At 39.8% G+C, this 21,262-nt stretch overlaps 1 protein-coding gene and 1 long non-coding RNA gene across 6 annotated transcripts in view; one reads left to right on the top strand and one right to left on the bottom strand.

Moving 5' to 3' along the window:
* Positions 1 to 19,002, bottom strand: part of LOC124286230 — a 78,595-nt gene extending 59,593 nt beyond the window's left edge. Inside the window, exons 1-2 of the long non-coding RNA XR_006900990.1 lie at positions 18,176 to 19,002; positions 17,610 to 17,895 (exon numbers count right to left, since the gene is read on the bottom strand). This is a non-coding gene — a long non-coding RNA (uncharacterized LOC124286230). The remainder of the gene's footprint in view (positions 1 to 17,609; positions 17,896 to 18,175) is intronic.
* LOC124286227 overlaps positions 1 to 21,262 on the top strand; it is a 66,043-nt gene that overhangs the window by 8,248 nt on the left and 36,533 nt on the right. For 3 of the 5 annotated variants that reach the window (XM_046722570.1, XM_046722567.1, XM_046722566.1), the window contains exon 1: positions 1,200 to 1,324. The exons of 1 other annotated variant lie outside the window; for it this stretch is intronic. In XM_046722570.1, the coding sequence (XP_046578526.1) occupies positions 1,277 to 1,324 (48 nt within the window). In that variant the 5' untranslated portion in view covers positions 1,200 to 1,276. Of the gene's footprint in view, positions 1 to 1,199; positions 1,325 to 14,185; positions 14,376 to 21,262 lie in introns of those variants that run through there. One more of the 5 variants, XM_046722569.1, reaches the window with a different exon arrangement.

Genomic DNA, 21,262 nt, shown 5'->3' with positions numbered 1-21,262 from the left:
TTTATAAAATATAACTGCAAACAAATATACGTGAAAATTTTGTTCGGGAAATACAAAATAAAATGCTAATATTTGTGTCATATTTGGTCTCGAAATTGTCTTGTGTTGATCCACTGATGACAAGGGACCCATGAAGAGCACGGTCAAAGTTGGTCTTCATCAAACATGTTTGTCGTAAGAGGGGACTAACGGGATCGGGTGGTAAGGCTCGCTAACTTCATTGACATCGTATCCCAATTGCGTAGATAGATGTTCATGCTGTTGATCACTGGATTGTTTGGTCCAGACTCGATTATTTACAGACCGAAGCCATATAGCTGAAATATCGCTGAGTGCGGCCTAAACAACAGAAAAAAAGCAAACGATTACAAGAGTGTGTGAGTGAGTCTTGGTTAGGGCTGTCTATTGATAAATATAGAGATCGATAACTAAATAACGATCGATTATCGATAGATATCGGAGACGTAACTTCGAGCAAAAATGAAAAAAAACTCGGAAAGAAATGAATCTCTTTCACATCACTGGTGAGTGGCGACACGTTTTTGACATCGAATTGTTTGATCGGCATTCTAGAAGTTGGTGAGTCAAAAGTGAAACATACAACTTTATGGATGACAACAGCTTGTTTATTGCATAGACTGACGTTTCGATATAAATTCCTACACCGTTTTCAAGCGAAGAGTGACTGCTGAGAAGGTTATATGTATATACATTGTATGTTACAGCAAATTAACATTAACATCACGATGTAATTCAATGGAATACTTGTTATGCAATAAGAATCTACATTGTACATCGAAACGTCGCTCTGCAATAAACAAGAAGTTGTCATCCATAAAGCTGTATGCTATATTTGCACTCCATCAAAAGATTGCCATTAAAGACGCCCATTTCACCATACAGATCCACGTCATATTAAATCGCATTTGTAAGACTGTTCATTTACATTTCCCGCCTATACTAAACACCTACCAAATACTTACCCTTTTATATTTCTAGAAATACATCCACGTGTCTAAATAAAAAAATCAAACCACACATTTAGGGCAAAACTATTTTCTTTACATGACGTATAACATATGCATGAAAAGATTCTCTCAAGACAGTATACACTTACTGAGTCACTGTACACTGTGCAAACAGTATCCGCGACCGTCCGTATTGATACCGTGGCATATAGCTATATTGTCCACAAATCGAGGTTACCTGTTTAGGGAAGAAGAAACGGGGACTTGTATATATATCACTTATGCAATAGTGGGTTAATCTGTTAGATATGGAGCGAGGCGTCGTGCTTTCCGACGGGATCAGGAAACGCTTGAATGTGAGTTTATTTGTCGTTTTAAATAATTTAAGTTGTTTCTTTGAAGGTTGGTAGTATGACGTCACATGTTGGTAGATTGTCACGTACGTGCGCTCTGCTGTTGTGTGATGTCTGTCTGTCTACCTGGATGCTCACCTGGTAGACGACCAGTTTACCTGTACGCATATCGTGATTGCATTTTAGTTAAAAGGACAATGCGTATTCAGCAATCATCATCATCATCACCATGTTATTTTATCACCTTTAATACCAGTTTTTAAAAAATATTTCGCTTATCACAATCGTATTATTTTAAATATTGATACTATTATTAAATATTTCGCTTATCATAATCGTATTATTTAACTATTGATACTATTATTAAATACTTATAGTCATCATCATTATTATCATTTATTATTATCATCATGATACTTATCGCCAGCAATGCTATAATTTAATATTCTTCCTTCCTTTCATCATCATCATCATCATCATCATTTTTATCAGCGCTAATGCGATTATTTTCATTATATTGCCAGTATCCTTTTGCTATTAAATAACACTATCAACTTTTACCTCGCGTGCCTGTTTGGGTTTCATGAATAGAAAAAGGTTCGGGGTGACTTTCCGACCGAAGGATCTTAGATACCAACCAACGCGCCGAGTCTCCTGTCTGTCTTATCTTCGGAGTGAACGAGGGAATGACATGCGTTTTATACCTCCTTCAGCTATAAATACCAGCACTCAACTGTAATATTCAAGGCAAAAAATAGTGTTTGTCCTGCATCTTGGCTATTATTGACAAGAAGCTCTAAAGGTGGGTTCGAATCCAATAGGTAGCTGCCTTTGGTTTGTCGGCGCCATGGTGTTTTCAACATAGCATTCAGCAATATCCCAGCCATGTAACAACGGTATGTAAATAATCGAGTCTGAAGGAGGCAGTAAACAACAAACATAACAACAGATTTGGATTCCTCCGGGCTCTCCTCCCCATAAAAGCTGACACGCCCTGATTTACTGCTTAAGAGACTTGTAAATCTAGACATTTACTGACCTCAACTGACGTAGCAAACGCTTGTTTCATAACCTTGACATACATAAAATAACGTCGTTTAAAAGTCTATAAAAATATTTAAGATTTACGAATAAATGTACATGAACTGCAATATTTGACACATCGATGAGTCGAATAGTGTGACGATCATATACAACACCGTCGAACGTCCTCTCGACTTGTGCTTCTCTTACGGTTAAGTCGATTAGTTTGCTTTTTGTTTCCCCGTACAACGCCAAACTCAGCAATATTCTGGCTAAATAACGTCGATCTATAAATAATCGAGTCTGGTCCAGACAATCCAGTGACTGCCATCATGTACGCTTAGAAAGGAATATACGGGTGTCATCTGCGTTATTATGAGGAATTCAACGTTTACGGGTACATGCTTACTCCTTCGGATATAACGCTGTCTTGCTCGTAGAAAGAATTTGACATCTATAAACCTTCTCCTTTCGTTTAACTCTTCTAAATGTCTAAATTTAAAGACTGCTATATATCGTTCTAAGCAAACGGGTTACGATGGCATGCGCAGATCGCTTAGCCCCACAACCCTGTACACTAAGTCGCCATTTGCGACAATCACAGGTTGCCAAAGTGACAGATTTAACCCGGATCGAGGCTAGTCATAGATTTGTAAAGAATGTTTGGTGTCCTATGACTGCATTCAATATTGGTTTTTCTTTTTTAAAGGTTTCAAATATCATGTGCACTCAGGCGCACTTTAAATGACATGGCATGTACAAAAAGTCAAAACCTGGTGCTAAATCGAAAGTTGAGTTGCAAAATGTCCATGATGAATTTGTGGCGAGCGAGTACTAAGAAACATGTTTTTTTGTTTTGATTATTGTTTGATGGTAATCCTAGTATTACAGCTATAACGTGGCGGCCTGTCAATAGTCGAGTCTGTAGACACACCCAGTGATAACTGTCGATCCACGACCAAGGGTTGTTATCCAATAGGTCGAGACAAACGGCCTGTGCACCCATTCCTATTGTTGACTCTTACATGCAGCTCGAACATCTGGAACATTTTCTGACCCGAAATCCAAGAAATCGTGAGTGAGTGTTAAAATTTAAAGTCACATCGGTAGTATTTCATCCATATCGTGACTAAGAAAGCTGCACATAAATAAATGAATAAAAACGTGACAAATGTTCGAGACAAACACCTGTTCGAGACAACCGAGGTTGACTGCACTGCCAAAGCCTCATACTAATCAGAGTTGAGGGTGAGAATTGGGTGAGTGTAAATCATTCGAGAGTGATGTGAAATAGATTCATTTCTTTCCGACATGTTTTGCATTTTTGCTCATTTTTGTCTCCGATATTTATCGATAATCGATCGTTATTTAGTTATCGATCTCCATAACCTCTATCTATAGCCAGCCGTAACCAAAACTCACTCACACATTCTTATAATCGTTTGTTTTGTTGCTGTTTTACTCCGCACTCAGCAATATTCCAGCTATATGGTGGCGCTCTGTAAATAATCGAGTCTGGACGAGACAATCCAGTGATCATCAGCTTGAGCATCTATCTACACAATTGGGATACGATGACATGTGTCACCCAAATCAGCGACCAGTGAAGATCCGGGTTAGAATATTGACCTTCAGTAACCCATGCTTGTCGTAAGAGGCGACTAACGGGATCGGGTGGTCAGGCTCGCTGATTTGGTTGACACATGTCATCGGTTCCCAATTGCGTCGATCGATGCTCATGCTGTTGATCACTGGATTGTTTGGTCCAGACTCGATTATTCACAGAGCGCCTCCATATAGCTGGAATATTGCTGAGTGCGGCTTAAAAGTAAACTCACTCACTCACTTAAAGACGAAAAGAGAAAGTTGACGTGTGTCTTTAAATACCATGCACTAATAATTGCAGTCTGAAAGAGGGAGATGTCACTGTCGAGACGTTTCGGTGACATAATAGCACGCGTAGCCTACTTGTCGGGAAATATGACACCGAGCACACTGACAGCCAGTGTTTAAACAAACAACGACTTCAAAATTGTGATGTACCTGTTATGACACAATCTGCCATGTTACTGACGACGGGTATATGTAAGGGAGGGCCTGCTGTTTCTATATGCAATGTTGCTTTCGAGATTATTTCAACTATACGTGCATGCGTGTGTACGTGCGCGTGTGTGGGGGCGTGCGCGTGTGTCGGAGGGCGTGTGTATGTGCGCGTGTGGGGGAGTGGGGGCGTGTGTGTGTAGATGCTTGTATTTGTCAGCAATATTGCGAACCAACATGTCAATTCCTCCGAAAGCCGCGCTACAGACAGCGTAAAAAACCAGTAGTTGATATAATAAACCGGTTCAACGGGCGGTGGTTAAAGCGTCCGCTCGTCACGCAGAATACCCGAGTTCGATTCCCCACATGCATGGGTATAATGTGTGAAGGTAACTTTCTGGTGTCCCCCGCCGTGATATTGCTAGAATATCATCAATCCTGTAACAATCCAGTGTTAGATACCATGAGCATCGATCTACGCAAATGGGAAATGTTAACACGTATTAAACTAGTCAGCGAGCCTGACCCCCCGATCCCGTTATCGCTTCTGATGACAAGCACGGGTTGCTGATAATCAGTTCTACCCATCATCTTCACCCTCACCTGTGACCCGTGAAGGTCCGGGTTAGAATGAGCCTTCAGTAACCCATGCTTGTCGTAAGAGGCGACTAACGGGATCGGGTGGTCAGGCTCGCTGATTTGGTTGACACATCGGTTCCCAATGGCGCAGATCGATGCTCATGCTGTTGATCACTGGATTGTCTGGTCCAGACTCGATTATTTACAGAGCGCCGCCATATAGTTGAAATACTGCTGAGTGCGGCGTAAAACTAAACTCACTCACTCATCTTCACCTGTTCCTTAGAACGCACACAATGTGTGAAGCCCAATGCTGGTGTCCCCCGCCGTGATATAGCTGGAATATTGCTAAAAGCGGCGTCAAACCTCACTCACTCACTCACTCATAAATTTAAATACACAAAATGTCTGGAATAACAGAGCCCAATTGTTCACTATAAAAGACAACTTGACTATTTGAACAGCACCATTTCGCGTTGCCCAAACAATGGAAAAACTTTAAATCAAACCATTTTTATGTCAGATTGAAGGAGTATCTCCCCGTGTCTATGTGGTGGCAATACAAAACATGGCTACATCAAGTTAAATAAAATAAACGAGTACGGATTTATGTTCATGTTCAGAATTACTGTCAGGAAATGTACAGATTTGAAATCAGCCGTCTAGAAGTGTCATGAACTTTCAACAAGGATGTTCAAATTCGTAAAGTTAAAAATATTCGTAATGTTTAATAGTACGTGTCGAAATTCTAAAATAGCTTCATACAACTGTTTAATATACTCATGCCAATAATGGTTGTAACCCACTTCAATTTTTTCAATTGGAGAGGGGTGTCGGGTGGGGTGTGAGGTGTGTGTTGGGTTGGGGTGGGGAGGGGGGTAACAACCATTATGGCATGAGTATATAAAAGATCCTTTGAATATATTTGTATATTTTATAAACAGAAGTTTTCAACCACGCCTAGATTCAAATGACTCATGCTGCACATGCGTACAAATATTCAGTTTCAAATCAAGTGTGATGCTTTCGTCATTAAGGTTTTTTCTCATTGCATTGCATTCATTCACTTTAAAGGCCATGTGAAATTATTCCGCAGTTACGATACTTCAAAAATTACAACGGTCTTTTTTCAAACATCACCTTTGCCCAACCCCAAAACGTGTATGCGAAGACAGCCATAAACAAGCCTTGAATATACAAACAATCTCGTTTGTTTCCACCCGTGGGAATCCTACCCAAGTGGGACTCCGATCTCGTCTCAAGGGGCCCAGTTGGGGTTTGCCTACTTGTGGAGTTATCGTTCTTGATAACCTGTGACCCCTTGCTGTGATATTTTGTGCAGGTGGAGGTTTGAACAAAAGACTCCGGGAACTTGACTCTGTACTCGATGTCGGGAGTTGACCTTACATTGAGATTAAACTTTGCAGTACTTGAAGATAGTACTTTTGTAAAACATAATACTTATGTCACGTGGGAGTGTGTGTAGAGTTAAAGCGTCAAATTTTAAAAAGTGGCGAAATGGTTCGTTGTCCCTAACTGAAATAAACACATTTGATATTTGTGTTTTCATAATTTAAATCAGTTAAATGAGAAAATATTGATTAGAGAAAATTATATCTGTCAAAGTATTTCTCTAAAACTTCCAAACAGGATTTTGACCTTTTATTGAGTTTGTTTTGGGGTAGCCTAGTGGTTAAAGCGTCCGCTCGTTCCGCTGAAGACCCGGGTTCGATTCCCAACATGGGTACAATGTGTGAAGCCCATTTCTGGTGTCCCCCACCGTGATATTGTTGGAATATTGCTAAAAGCGGCGTAAAACTAAATTCACTCACCCCTTTCTAAATCCAAACCCTTTAACCTCCTTTACTCGGAGGGCCTGACTCAGCGAGGACATCCAACACTAAACCTCACTCACTCACTCATTCAACAACATGGCAACTATCCTACAGCAAAACGGGAAGGTTTACAAATCACACCCAATTTGTTTGTTTACAAATGAACTGTCCTCAAGAACCCCGATGTTTAATCTCCAGATAACGTCAACCCCCTTAATCATAACCAAAACGAAATGTTAATCGGTTCCTTTGTCCCTCTATTGCTGTAGGTGGTTACATGTCAGATTATTGTACAAATTATTCACAATTTAAGTCAAAACATTTTAAATAAGTTACAAAAGAAAACCCTGTGATTATACGTTAATTTTTGGGGGGACATTACTACGTAAACAAATTAGTCATTGTTTTTATATGTAGGTTCAACTATCTGAGTCATCAGTTTAAATCTGTTTTATTTTCATATAAAAATCATTAATATTTCATACAAATATTAACAATAGCACTACTCTAACACCAGAGCCAATTCACTGGTTAAATCACTCTCGTCCTTATCGCTGCAGTGCAATAATGTAATGAATAAATATTTTTAAATAACCTCATTTAAATTTTGTACTTGAAATGTGTAGGTGAGCAGACTTGGTCTCGTCGCTATATGGTTAAAATAATGCCGATGCGACCTAAAAGCTCAACTCAACTCAACTATCGCGGCAATACTGCAACCCCTAAAGGGCCCCCTCTGAGGTCCTGCGGCTAAACAATCGTAACTCACACCGCACACCCGGCACCATTCCGTTATTCTTAGCCTTGTGGTTAAAGCGTTCGCTCGCCACGCCTGCTTGAAGACCCCTAGCAAGCGGTTCGATTCCCATGGTTACATTACATGGGTACAATGTCTTATGCGTTAGCCTCGGGGATTTATGGTGTCCAACCTCGCGTATGAGGAGTGATACTGTTGGAATATTGCTAAAAGCGGCGTAAAACACATAGTCCATAGAAACGAGTACGACGTTTAATAGGAAGATATTTTTGCTCACTCACACATTCAAAACTCTGGTTTTAAAGCGTAGTTAAATGGGTGATTGCACGATTGCTTATTTATTCTGGTTTTAATAGTTAAATTGAAGAATTTTTATTTCGAAGTGTCATGAGTCAGTGATATGTTATTTAAGAACCTGGAGATGTATACTCAGGGGTTCAAAGTTTTTTTAAGAAGCCACTAGCCACAGGGCAAGTGACTTTAAGAAAGTAACTTGTCCTGACTAATGTTCCACTTGCCCTGATTTTATGACAAAATCATGATGATGTAATTATGAAAGAAAAAATCAACATGGTATTTGATGTTAACGTTTACTGGACTTTTTATTGAAAAGTGATAAAAAGCCCAGAAAGATAACTCTACTTTATTATCAATTTAATAGCTACATTTTGAGCAGATATGAAATTAAATCCAAGTTTATTTGCAGTTTGAAACCATTAGTGGAAATTATCTAGTAGCCAACGGACAAGTAAGATACTATTATTTGATTGCCCGAAATGAAAAGTGACTTGTCCCGGGCGTCGGGCGATGGGATTTTTGAACCCATGTGTATACAGGGCAGGACAGATAGAGATACAACGGTGTTAGAGTTGAACTGGAAAGCTGGTGGTACGATGCGCAGACGGGGATGGAATAGAGAGAATAGGAGTGAGTGAGTCTAGTTTTACGCCGCTTTTAGCAATATTCCAGCAATATCACGGCGGGGGACACCGGAAATGGCTTCACACATTGTACCCATGTCAGGAATCGAACCCGGGTCTCCGGCGTGACGAGCAAACGAATTAACCACCATGCTACCCCACCGCCCCAGACAGAGGGTTAGAGAGAGAGAGGGAGGGAGACTGATAGAGTAAGAACGAGGAAATGGATAGAGAGGAAGATAGAGGAGGAAAACAGAGGAAGAAAGACTAAGAGGGAGATCGAAATAGAAAAGTGAGAGGGACAGAGGGTAGTAGGGTTGACAGTTTGACTGTCAGGATTAAAAAAATAAAATTACTAACACCTTGCGTTATAATTCCGGTCTGAACAATACATAAGTTTCATCTTAAGCCTATCTCTGATAACCTGGTTTGCGTTCTCCCTCTCTGCTGAGGTCATTTCCGGGTCACCAACTGGGTAAGACAGGACGCTGGTGCCCCTTATACTTTAGAAGATGTTTCCGAAAAGATGAGCACAAACACACGCGGCGGCAAGTCAATTGCCCACCTGAACAAACACAGGAACGTAAGGTACAACTCAAAACAACGAATTGCATCGGATATGATTTTGGTCAGTGGGCGTCATATTGGGAAGTGTCCTTAGAAAGGCCACCAAAGAACATTTTGACCTCAATCAACCAACCTTTAAACTAGACGTCGAACGAAGCTCTATAAATCCTTGTAGAATGAACATGCTCGATTGTATTCGAATATTAATAAATATAGACACTGAGGCTTCAGCTACTGGAATATTGCTCCACACAAAGGGAAATTTGATTATTGGAAAAATTGAAGTCAGCTCTCTTGTCACAGTCTTGCACAGAATTTCTGCAATGCTACAGATCAGAACGTATGACAGTCCCCAAACACCACGTGTCTCATCAATATTTTCACTTTCAAATTCTACTGAAAGAGAAATTCATTGACACCGACTGTGTAAACGCCGTCGTGATAGCCCACCGCCGCTGAAGCAGCCATCTGTGAGTGATTGAATGTCTGTCATTCATAACACTCATTCATAAGGCCTCGTGTCGTTCACCTAAAGGCCTTCTTTCCAGAACCCACTGGTTGCCATGGGATCGATAAAGCGGAATTCATACTTGGCTGTGTACGCCTCGTATTGCGTGGGAATGCCACACGGAAATTGAAATACTCTTCAGCTGATACAGTTATTATTATTTTTTTCTATCTGATGTGTACGTGAAGACTGTTTCGTTACAGGTTTGGATGTGCAAATATACTGAGGGAAGCAAATAAGGGAACACCACTTCATCGCAGTGTTCCTTCATTCATTCTCAGATTTTCACCCACAGTGCGATACAAAGCTTGTGAAGAAACCTGGAAAAGAATTGAGGAACACGTGTGCTTTCATGTGTTCCGTTATTTGTTTCCCTCAGTATATCTTAGCATGAATGTGCCAGTGATATGACCGTTCCGACGTTTACAATGTATCAGCTGAGAAAGTTATAACTATGATGTGTCGTGGAAACAAACTACTGTTAGATATTCCACAATGGATATTGAAACTTTCTCCAGATTAAAATCCCTTCTAAGAATCTATAAAATCAGCACATTTCCAATCGACATAATATACACAAAATTATGTCATTTGACAGTGAAATATAGCATGATGTATTTAGAAAACGTTTAAATTGGGATCAAAATGGCACCCCTTTTAAATATTCATTTATTACTCACCCGTTGAATATATCACTGTTTAATAAACCTACAATGTTATTACACATTGTTTAATAACATCGCGTGATGCCGTACGTATGACGTCATAATGGTTTACAGTTATGACGTCACAATGCTAACATCTGTCAGAATAATAATAAGCGACCTTCACACGGCAAACTAAACTTTGACAACACATGTTGTTAAACTTTTTAAGTTGTCAAACTCGCGTTTTCACACGTCAAACATATGTTGTCAAACTTTCGTGTCATTTGATCGCCATGTCTTTATCAGTGCGGTCACATGACAATTTCGTTGACTGCAACTGGTTGTTTCTTAACAACACGAGTTTGACAACATTTCACACGACAAACTCGAGTTTGACAAAACCGAAAGTTTGATGGAAAAGTTGGTGAGAATAGGGACCGTTCCTATTTCTCGACAACAGTTTGACAACTCTGAATTTGGTGTTGGTGGTGAGTTGTTGGAATGTTCACACTCTCAAAATCGAGTTTGACAACAAGTGTTGTCAAACTTTAGTTTGCCGTGTGAAGGCCGCTTTAGTCCTTGCTTGACTCGCGGAAAGCTGAGAGTCATCACACTGTAGGCAGACTTTTAACAATTTATGTTGGGGAGTAATAAACAGAATACTAAAATCGATTCCGTGAAATACCATTTTTATGAAACTCGTGAACGATTTAACTCGCTTTCGCTCTTTTGATACCAAATCATTAACTCGTTTAAAAATGGTATTACAGGGAAGGACGTTTAGAATGTTCTATATAATGAATTAATTGAATGTGCATTATCTAATCCCCAAAGAATACACTCTTTGTTGTTAACTGTAAATGTAGCAGATTATCATGTTACTTTTTGACATGTAGCATATGGCATGTAACTTATGAGCATATGCTTGGCATGTACATTTTGGCGCGTAATATATTGTCATGTAATTTGGAGACATGTAGTATCTTGGCATGTAATGATTTGCATGTATCATCTTGGCATGTAACTTTTAGACATATACTCATGCCAATAATTGTTGTCACTCCTTCAATTTCTTTAATTGAAGAGGGGTGTGGGGTGAGGGTGGGGTTTGGGGTTGGGAGGGATGACAACCATTATTGGCATGAGTATATATCATCTTGATATGTACCTTTCGAGATGTGGCATATTGGCATGTAACTTTTGGGCATGTGACATATTATCATGTAACATTTGCGCATGCATGATCTTGGCTTGTTGGGCATGTAATACCATATGGCATATAACTTGTCGGTACCTTACCCTCAGGTTTGTACCATCTCTACAGGCAATATTTGTACTTAGTGTGTTGACACTAGATTTACACATAGAAATTCCAGATTTACATATAGAGATCCCTGATTTACACATAGAGATCCCAGATTTACACATAGAAATCCCAGACTTACACATAGAGATCCCAGATTTACACATAGAGATCCCAGATTTGCACATAGAAATCCCAGATTTACACATAGAGATCCCAGATTTTCACATAGAAATCCCAAATTTACACATAATAATCCCAGATTTACATACAGAGATGCCTGATTTACACATACAGATCCCAGATTTACACATAGAAATCCTAGATTTACATATAGAGATCCCTGATTTATACATAGAAATCCCAGATTTACACATAGAAATCCGAGATTTACATACAGAGATGCCTGATTTACACATAGAGATCCCAGATTAACACATAGCAATCCCAGATTTACATATAGAGATCCCTGATTTACATACAGAGATCCCTTATTTACACATAGAAATCCCAGATTTACATACAGAGATGCATGATTTACACATACAGATCCCAGATTAACACATAGCAATCCCAGATTTACATATAGAGATCCCTGATTTACATACAGAGATCCCTTATTTACACATAGAAATCCCAGATTTACACATAGAATGATCCCAGATTTTACATACAGAGGTCCCTGATTTACACAGACATACCAGATTTACATATAGAAATTCCAGATTTACATACACAGATCCCTGATTTACACATAGAAATCCCAGATTTACATACAGAGATCCCTGATTTACACATAGAGATCACAGATTTACACATAGAAATCTCAGATTTACATATAGAGATCCCATATTCACACATAGAAATCCCAGATTTACATATAGAGATCCCAGATTCACACAAATAAATCCTAGATTTACACATAGAAATTCCATATTTACATACACAGATCCCTGATTTACACATAGACCCAAGATTTAAACATTCAAAGCCAACATGTAAACATACAGACCAACGGTTTAACATACACACCCAAGCTTTAACATACACACCAAAGGTTTAACATACACAACCAAGGTTTAACATACACACCCAAGGTTTAACATACACGCCCAAGGTTTAACGTAACAACCCAAGGGTTAAACATACACATCGAAAACATATGGGGACATACCTACTACTTACACATACAGAACCAGTGTTTTCACACAGCAATTCAAGGTTCACCCACAGAAATCCTACGTGTATACACAGATATCCTGGTTTACACCAGCCACTTAGTTTGCACACAGGGCAACATCACATGTTCATGGCCTATTTTATACACTCGTGGCTTACTACAAGGAAGTTCAATGGGTTTCCCAACATGACTTGACATTTTTAAATGTGTTGAGACGTTACCTATTTGAACCAAGGGTTGTAACCTGTTATCCTTGAACTGACTGCACATACTTGGGTAACGTATGCTATTAAGTTAGAGACCTAGGGTTTCGACATACAGATCCAAGGTTTTGACATACAGACCCAATGTTTCGACATACAGTTCCAAGGTTTCGACATACAGACCCAAGGCATAGACATAAAGACCCAGACCCAAAGTTTCGACATACAGACCCAAGGTTTAGACATACAGACACAAAGTTTCGACAAACAGACCCATACCTAAAGTTTCGACAAACAAACCCAAGGTTTAGACATAAATACCTAGACCCAAAGTTTCGACATATAGACCCAAAGTTTCGACATACAGACACAAAGTTTCGACAAACAGACCCATACCTAAAGTTTCGACAAACAGACCCAAGGTTTAGACATAAATACCCAGACCCAAAGTTTCGACATACAGACCCAAAGTTTCGACATACAGACCCAAAGTTTCGACATACAGACCCAAGGTGTAGACATGAAGACCCAGACCCAAAGTTCGACATACAGGCCCAAGGTTTAGACATAAAGACCCAGACGGTTTCGACAGATGGATGCTCATGCTGTTGATCACTGGATTGTCTGGTACAGACTCGATTATTTACCGACCGCCGCCATATAGCAGGAATATTGCTGAATGCGGCGTAAACCTAAATTCACTCACTCACTTTAGCTTTACATCGCTTGGTCAGGGACAGACACTAGCCTGTATATCATCGTATCCCAATTCTGCGCTCTGTTTGCGGTGTCAATCACTGGAATTTCCGGTCCAGATTCGATTATTATATACCGCGTCGAATAGCTCAAAGCTTGCTGAGAACCTATACTCCGGATATAACGAAGTAGGTAACAATTAAAAATCGGTTGTAACGAAGTCATGTGTAATTCGAACAGTTGTTACAAAGTTACTGACATCTGCCCTGCATATTTTTCGTTTTGAAGTTCGAGGTTAGCGGTACAGTTGGTATTTCGTAATCGCTATACTGAGAGTGTCTTAACCATTGAACAAACAAGCGTGTCTCACTGACCCAATGCAGACTTTTTCTCGTCACTATATGGCTGGAATAATGCCGATGTGACGTAAAGCCCAACTCAAGTCAACTCACTTACCCAGCCAGAGTTTGTCTTTTCACGATATACCGTTTTAATAATGTACTTTTAGGAAGTGAATCAACAAAGCTGGGGTTTATTACGAGACCGGTGACGTGTGTTCGGTTTGAAATATGCCAGGAGAGACGACACGCGTGCTATCAACTGAATTTCAAAACTATACTACCCTAACATAAAGCAAACAACTTTGTGCTATTTTTATTTCTGGTTTACCGAGCTCGTTCAAAATCTCAGTCGGCTCAGCGGGTTTAATATCACGAGTACCGGGTAAACAAACTTCAAAATTTAAGATTTGCGAATAATTGGAGACGACGTTAAGTGGATTGAATCTATAGAAAAGGTAAGAGACGCGAGTGTTCGCCTTGAATATACGGCACTTAATCGGTGAATTTTGACCCGTTTGCATGGGGATACTTAGGACATAACCTACTTTGTTTTACTGTTACCACATCTACTGTCTCTCAGATACCTCCTGTCTCATAGACCCGTGAAGACCCGAGTTAGAATATTGATCTTCAGTAACCCATGCTTGTCGTAAGAGGCGACTAACGGGATCGGGTGGTCAGGCTCGCTGACTTGGTTGACACATGTCATCGGTTCCCAATTGCTTAGATCGATGCTCATGCTGTTGATCACTGGATTGTTTGGTCCAGACTCGATTATTTACACACCGCTTCCTTATAGCTGGAATATTGCTGAGTGCGTTGGAAAACTAAACTCACTCATTCTTGAATTATTTACACAGAAACTATATTGAAAATACAAAATTTCAAAACATCTTTTGTCAGACTCATTTTGAAGGTATGTATTGGGACATTCTATCATAGTTTTTCATTTGTGACGATAGAATAAAGAAAAATATTTCTGAAGACATGGTGATATATTTACATATTCATTTAACTGGTTGATTGTGTTTTAGCAAAGTGTAACTTGGTAATAGGTAAGCTCTGAAGTTACAGAAGCAACAACTTCCTTTTAATCAAGGTTTATGTTGTTTACGTTTAAGTTTACTGTTATATTCAAATTTCATTTCTCGTAAAGCATCATCATGTAAAATATATTTGTCGAACAAATATTTTCTTTTCTCTGTTTACCATTTAGGTTACTGCTATAATATAATTCATTTATTTGTGAAAATTGTAATCATCTCCAAAATAGTGTACTTCCCTTATTTGTCAAATACATTTCTGTTATAGAAAAATATAATATTTTTAACTGAAGTGAAAATCGTATTTATCTTACAAATATTTCATTTCCTTTGTTTACAATATAATTTAGTGTTGCTTCAGTTAAATTACATTTATAGGTGTTTTTGAAAATTGCTCATATTTGAAAAATACGTATTTGTATTCTGTAGCAAACGGTTCCTCTCAACCTCATTCTCAGCCACGGATATTAACAGTGCAGGGGTGTTCTTCAACTAAATCGCTTTCACTTATGGTTATGCCTGCGGGCCATCACACTGTTTCGTAGTGGATGCTTTCAGATCGGTAGTGTTTTCGCGCAACCATTTCTGGTCTAAGGGAGATAAGTCTAGACAACGTCGCACCTGCTCAGTGAACGGGCGTTACCTGACACAGCTCAGCACATGCGCACTAACGGAGGCAGTGTTAATCGGAGTACTTTTTACGCGTTGTAATTAGCACTGTCTGAAGGGGAACATTGTGGCAATCACATTAGTGTAATATATAATGTCTAGACGGATGGGAATACATAATATGACCGGCAAAGGACATTTTGAACCACTTTTTGCACTATTCGAAACTCGTCTCTCTGTGAGGGTCTATGTAAATCTGACAAAAGAATTAGAATTAAGTTGCTGTTACCTTCTAGACTTTTTATGATTTAAATGCATAATGAGCATTACAAATCTGTCGTATTTTTAATTACACATTCCGTGTTGACAGGAACCCAATATTCACGGTTCTTTGTGTCTTGTACTATCAATCCCATCTGCTGATCGTCCTTAAAAAATAGCATAATAAGAAACGGTTGGTTAGGTTTAATGTAAACATATGACCAACCTTACCGCATAAACTTATTGTTGAAAACACAAAAGAGCCGCTTTCTCATTTAGTCGAATGAACCGACGAATTTCATTCACAACCGAGGCGTCTTACTTCGATAGTTTACAATGCCATAATTTCATATATTATTATCATGATAATTGGCAGCATTGTCATGAGCGTCATTTTAAGTTCTTTCTTGAAATGTTATTTTGCAGTTTTTCCAAAATGTTTCCAATTTTACCCGTCTGTAGTTTAAAGAGCCTTTTAACTGCCAGGCATATCTAAATCAGCGTTAAACATGCTTGACGACTGACGAGAAAGAACGCTTGCAAATTATCGAAGGACGCTGTCCATTGAGACGCTTTTTCAAATTGTTAATTGTTAATTGTAATAGCTTTCTATCCGTCTGGAACTCCCAGCAACAAATGGGACACGGTTCCTTTGTTTGAGGACTTCGCACACCCGGAAGTTCACGCCTGTCTAATTATGTATGTCTTGTAGAGGAACCTGCACGTGTATAATTCAGAAACAAATAATGCTTTTTTTGTTGTTTTTAGGACATTAAAATCAGTATTTTTGTCAGCTCTTGTGCGCAGATGCCAATACAGTTTGTGAACAATTTGCCAGGAAAGTTGATTGGGGTATGATGGGGATTGCAAGATTTGATCAAGCTTCGTGGTATATTTCCTCTTGAACAAGTTGAAGACCACCCGACCGGCTCTAGTTATGTTTGAAACGCCTTGCTTGCTCAAGCTTTAAGTAGCGACGATATCACTTGATTCTAATTTTGCGTGCACTCTTGAATACTAGAAATCCCCCATACTTGATATTGCTGGGATATTGCTAAAACCCAACGCACTCACTCATGATCTAGCAATCGTCCCGCCCTCTCGCGTGTGTTGTTTTACGCCGCACACAGCGGTGTTTCAGCTTAATGACGGGACGATGGGGGTATCCTAATTATTAAACCGTCCGCATGTCACGCTGAAGATCCGGGTTCGATTCCCCACATGGGAACAATGTGTGAAGCCTATTTCTGGTGTCCCCTGCCGTGATGCTGCTGGATTACTCCTCAAAGCGGCGTAAAACAAAACTCACTCACTCCAGCTAAATGACGATCGCCTCTACGTAGTGGATTTTGGACTCCACAATATATCTCCTATTACAAATGAAACATAATTTACAGTTAAACTTAGACTGACTGACTGGCTGAGTTTGGTTTTACGCCGCTTGTAGCAATATTCCAGCAACATCACGGCGGGGGACACAAGAAATGGGCTTCACACATTGTGCCCATGTGGGGATTCGAACCCGGGTCTTGGAGTGACGAGCCAACGCTTTAACCATTAGGCTACCCCACCGCCCCAGTTAAACTAAGCAGTCTCATGATTCGATTACAATAGCCGCGAACCTGTTCAGGGTACAAACTGTATTTTTCGTGAATATCAATATTGGTACGGACATTGTGCATTGTTGTGTATAAACTTCTGCATAATATATTTTTGGGAGTGTGTTGACAATGTCAGCTTCTATGCGTGGCTATTAAGAGAAAATAGTCTACCTACCTTCCATAAACCGTGCTTTCCAAAACAGATCCATTTGGTATCCATGGTAACCCAAGATATATTGAAAGCTACATAAGTGCTCTAGGGTTACATCCAGTTCTGTTCTGGTAATCCAGCAGTTCCTTTAATCCTGCGCATATTGCGTTGATACGTAACTTCTCTTTCTATTTTTAGAATACATAATCTCCGTTCCTCCTATGACGTCACACGACGTGTTGTTCATGCCTTGTGTGACGTCACATTAGCAGAACACGGCACACGTTTCGTATATCCCAGACAACCACTCCTGTGGAATAAAAAACACCAGAGTTAACACAGTAATAATTAAACAATCATTTATTTTAAAAACTTGGACAAAGGGAATTATAAAGCTTACGTGTCGAGAATATTGAAACCTGTACTCTGTGCATTCTGAAGACATATAATCACATCGTTTGTCACGAATAATCGGTTCTATCAAAACATGCGTAATAATGTTGATATAACGAACTTCGTATAAAACAAATCGGTATTCACTGTCTCCGTGTGTTCGATACATCTGGTGTTAACCGTGCCATACATCTCACCTCCAATATTTGCCATGAGAATTATTTCTAAAACGGATGTCACGAAGTTAGCCTCGTGTCTAACACAGTTTGATGTTCGACATTGATCGAAATATACCAGATAGTTCGAAATTAGCCCAACGTCTACACCAGTGTCCCGTCCGATGTCGATCTGAACAGTACGGATGTCTCGAGGTTTGCCTCACGTCTGCATTATGTCCTGACCAACGTCGATCTAGCTCCGGATGTCTCGAAATGCCCACCAGTATTACGCAAATGTCCTGCCATGCAATGTTACGAAGATAGTCTTATTTCCACATCAGTGGTCTGCTCGGCGTTCATCAAAGCACACCCGATGTCTCGAAGTAAGCTTCAGGTCTACTTCAGTTTCATGCCACTCGATGTCCCGAAGTTCCATTCTGTCTTCTCGTCACATATCTGACTGTAACATTAATTGTGAAGCATCGATCGTCAAACAAGCGTGGGTCTCTCTATATAAAGGACAGTCGTTATCCGGACAAACATTATACGTGGTGCAGCATTCATTAACAATCGGAGTTAAAAACCTTTAAACATCCAAAATAGCAAACACACATGCGAGGGGTCTCTCTATACAACGGACAGTCGTTATCCGGACTAACTTCAGATGTCTTGAAGAATTCAAGTATGCGCGGAGTTGACACCGGAAAACATCCAAAATTGTGATCATACACGCGAAAGGTCTCTCAATATAACGGACAGTCGTTATCCGAACTAAAAGCAGATATCCGTCTCATATATCATTTCAGAAAACGCGCAGTTGACACCGGAAAACATCCAAAATGATGATCACACATGCAAGAGGTGTCTCTGTATAACGGACAGTCGTTATCCGAACTAACATCAGATATCCGTCTCATATATCATTTCAGAAAACGCGCAGTTGACACCGGAAAACATCCAAAATGGTGATCACACATGCAAGAGGTGTCTCAGTATAACGGACAGTCGTTATCCGGACTTACATCAGCTATCCCACATAGCATCTCAGAATACGTAGAGGTGACACCAGTAAACATCCAACATGGCGATTACTCACGGGGGTGCTCTCTATATAACGGACGTTTAGTATCCGGGTTAGCTTCAGAGATCCATCGTAGCATTTCAGAACCACAGACGACGGGAAAATGTTCACAACCAGCAACTGTGTCACCTGCATACCACAGTTCATCTTTTGTGTCTTCAATCAAAGTATAATCCTCATCAGTTCATCATTGCATGGCTGGTTCCAAAATTGGTAAACTTGGAACAGGTCGGAGACCTTGACCGCCCACCAAACATCTGCTCCTGCAATCTGCAATTCTTTCTCGTCAACGCAAAGCAGCCCGTCCGAGCATAATCTTCAACATGCAATGCATTCTTATCCAAGACCACTGCATCAGGCTTCATTGCAAACTGAGGATGGTTTGAAAGATTACTGAAGTTGCAAGCTCATTCAAACTTCTAAAAATATAATCTTTGCATTTTCACAAAGAAACAACCAGACCGTGTTTCCCTTCTACGCAGATGACACCTCAACTATCATCCTCGATATAACGCGAAAAGAGTGAGCCAATTTGGTAACGCAATAGACGAATGGAGATGAGACGTTTTCAACAGCAGACTATGTTGGTTAATTGCTATCCATTTCAGGAATAAAGGTTATTTTTCTGGGCCAGTTATTCGGGGATTTGTTTGATACGCGTTTCTGCGAATTTGGAAAGATGATAGTGTGTAAGTAAAAGAGTCAAGCGTGTCGTTAGCTTCGAAACAAGGACCCATTCATAACTGCGGTATCTCAATGACTACTGAAAACTGTCTACTGTATATACCATGAATTAAAACGTCTTGTGGTGATTGGAGAAGTGGAAATACATTATTACGGGTGATATTATATGTGTCAATATTACGGTTAGAGTCGAATTCGGCTGTTTCAGGATGGACCGTGTTCGAATGTATGTGTATCTCGAATTCATCTTTTTGACAGCTTCCTTTTCTCAAACAACATCGTTGTTGTTGAATGTAGGCGTATGAAGTGCATCTATGTTATGTGAAGCCATTGCAGCTGACAAAGAGTACATTGTGAAAACATTTACATGTAACGATAATATCACATGAGTAACTTTTCATCAAATTTATGAAAATGGGTCAATGGAAGTTATAAATATTATCCGCGATGGTTGATATATTTGATGTCACAGAACACGAGTAAGATTCCATTTATCACCCAAGAGCGTAGGCCGATGCTCATGCTGTTGATCACTGGATTGATGGTCCAGACACGATTATTTACAGATCGAAAAGCGGCGTTAAACAACAAATAAACAAACTAACTAATTATCCCAAAATATTTTTCCAACGCTGTCAGTATGCAAATAGCAATTTGAAGTGCTTGATTTATAAGTACACCCTACTCTTGAAGATCAGGGTTAGAATTGATCTTCAGTAACCCATGCTTGTCGTAAGAGGTGGTCAGGCTCGCTGACATGGTTGACACATGTCATCGGTTCCAATTGCTCAGATTGATGCTCATGCTGTTGATCCCTGGATTGTCTGGTCCAGACTCGATTATTTACGGACCACCGCCATATAGCGGGAATATTGCTGAGTGCGGCGTAAAACTAAATTCACTCACTCACTTTAAGTACATCCGACTAACTTCTCTGACGTCATGTTATTGTGATGTCAAGCTGACTGCCGACCTAACAATGGCCACCACAAAATATTGTGATGCATTTTCAATGCAGAATATCCCGTAGAGGATACCTTCTGGGTGATATGAAGATATATCTCCCGTGGAAAGCAGTTTGTGGTTAATAAACAGAGATGGACGCGCGAGTGAGTGAGTATGGTTTTGCGCCGCCTTTAGCAATATTCCAGCAATATCACGCAATGGACACCCGAAATGGGCTTCACAGACGCGCGAGTGTGTTCGGGGATGGTATATATCGAACAAATGTACGTACATATTGAGCGAGTATTAACCCAAAACAAATACTAGACATCGATTGAATTCCCAAAATAATTTATATTTTGTTCTACCGGCTTCTGTATCTAAGGCATGTAACATGTATTTACTGAATATCTAAA

The sequence above is a fragment of the Haliotis rubra genome, unplaced genomic scaffold (assembly GCF_003918875.1).
Source record: "Haliotis rubra isolate DU_JTF1 unplaced genomic scaffold, ASM391887v1 Scf379, whole genome shotgun sequence".
Classification (NCBI taxonomy): domain Eukaryota; kingdom Metazoa; phylum Mollusca; class Gastropoda; order Lepetellida; family Haliotidae; genus Haliotis; species Haliotis rubra.
This window is presented reverse-complemented; position numbering and strand designations above follow the sequence as displayed.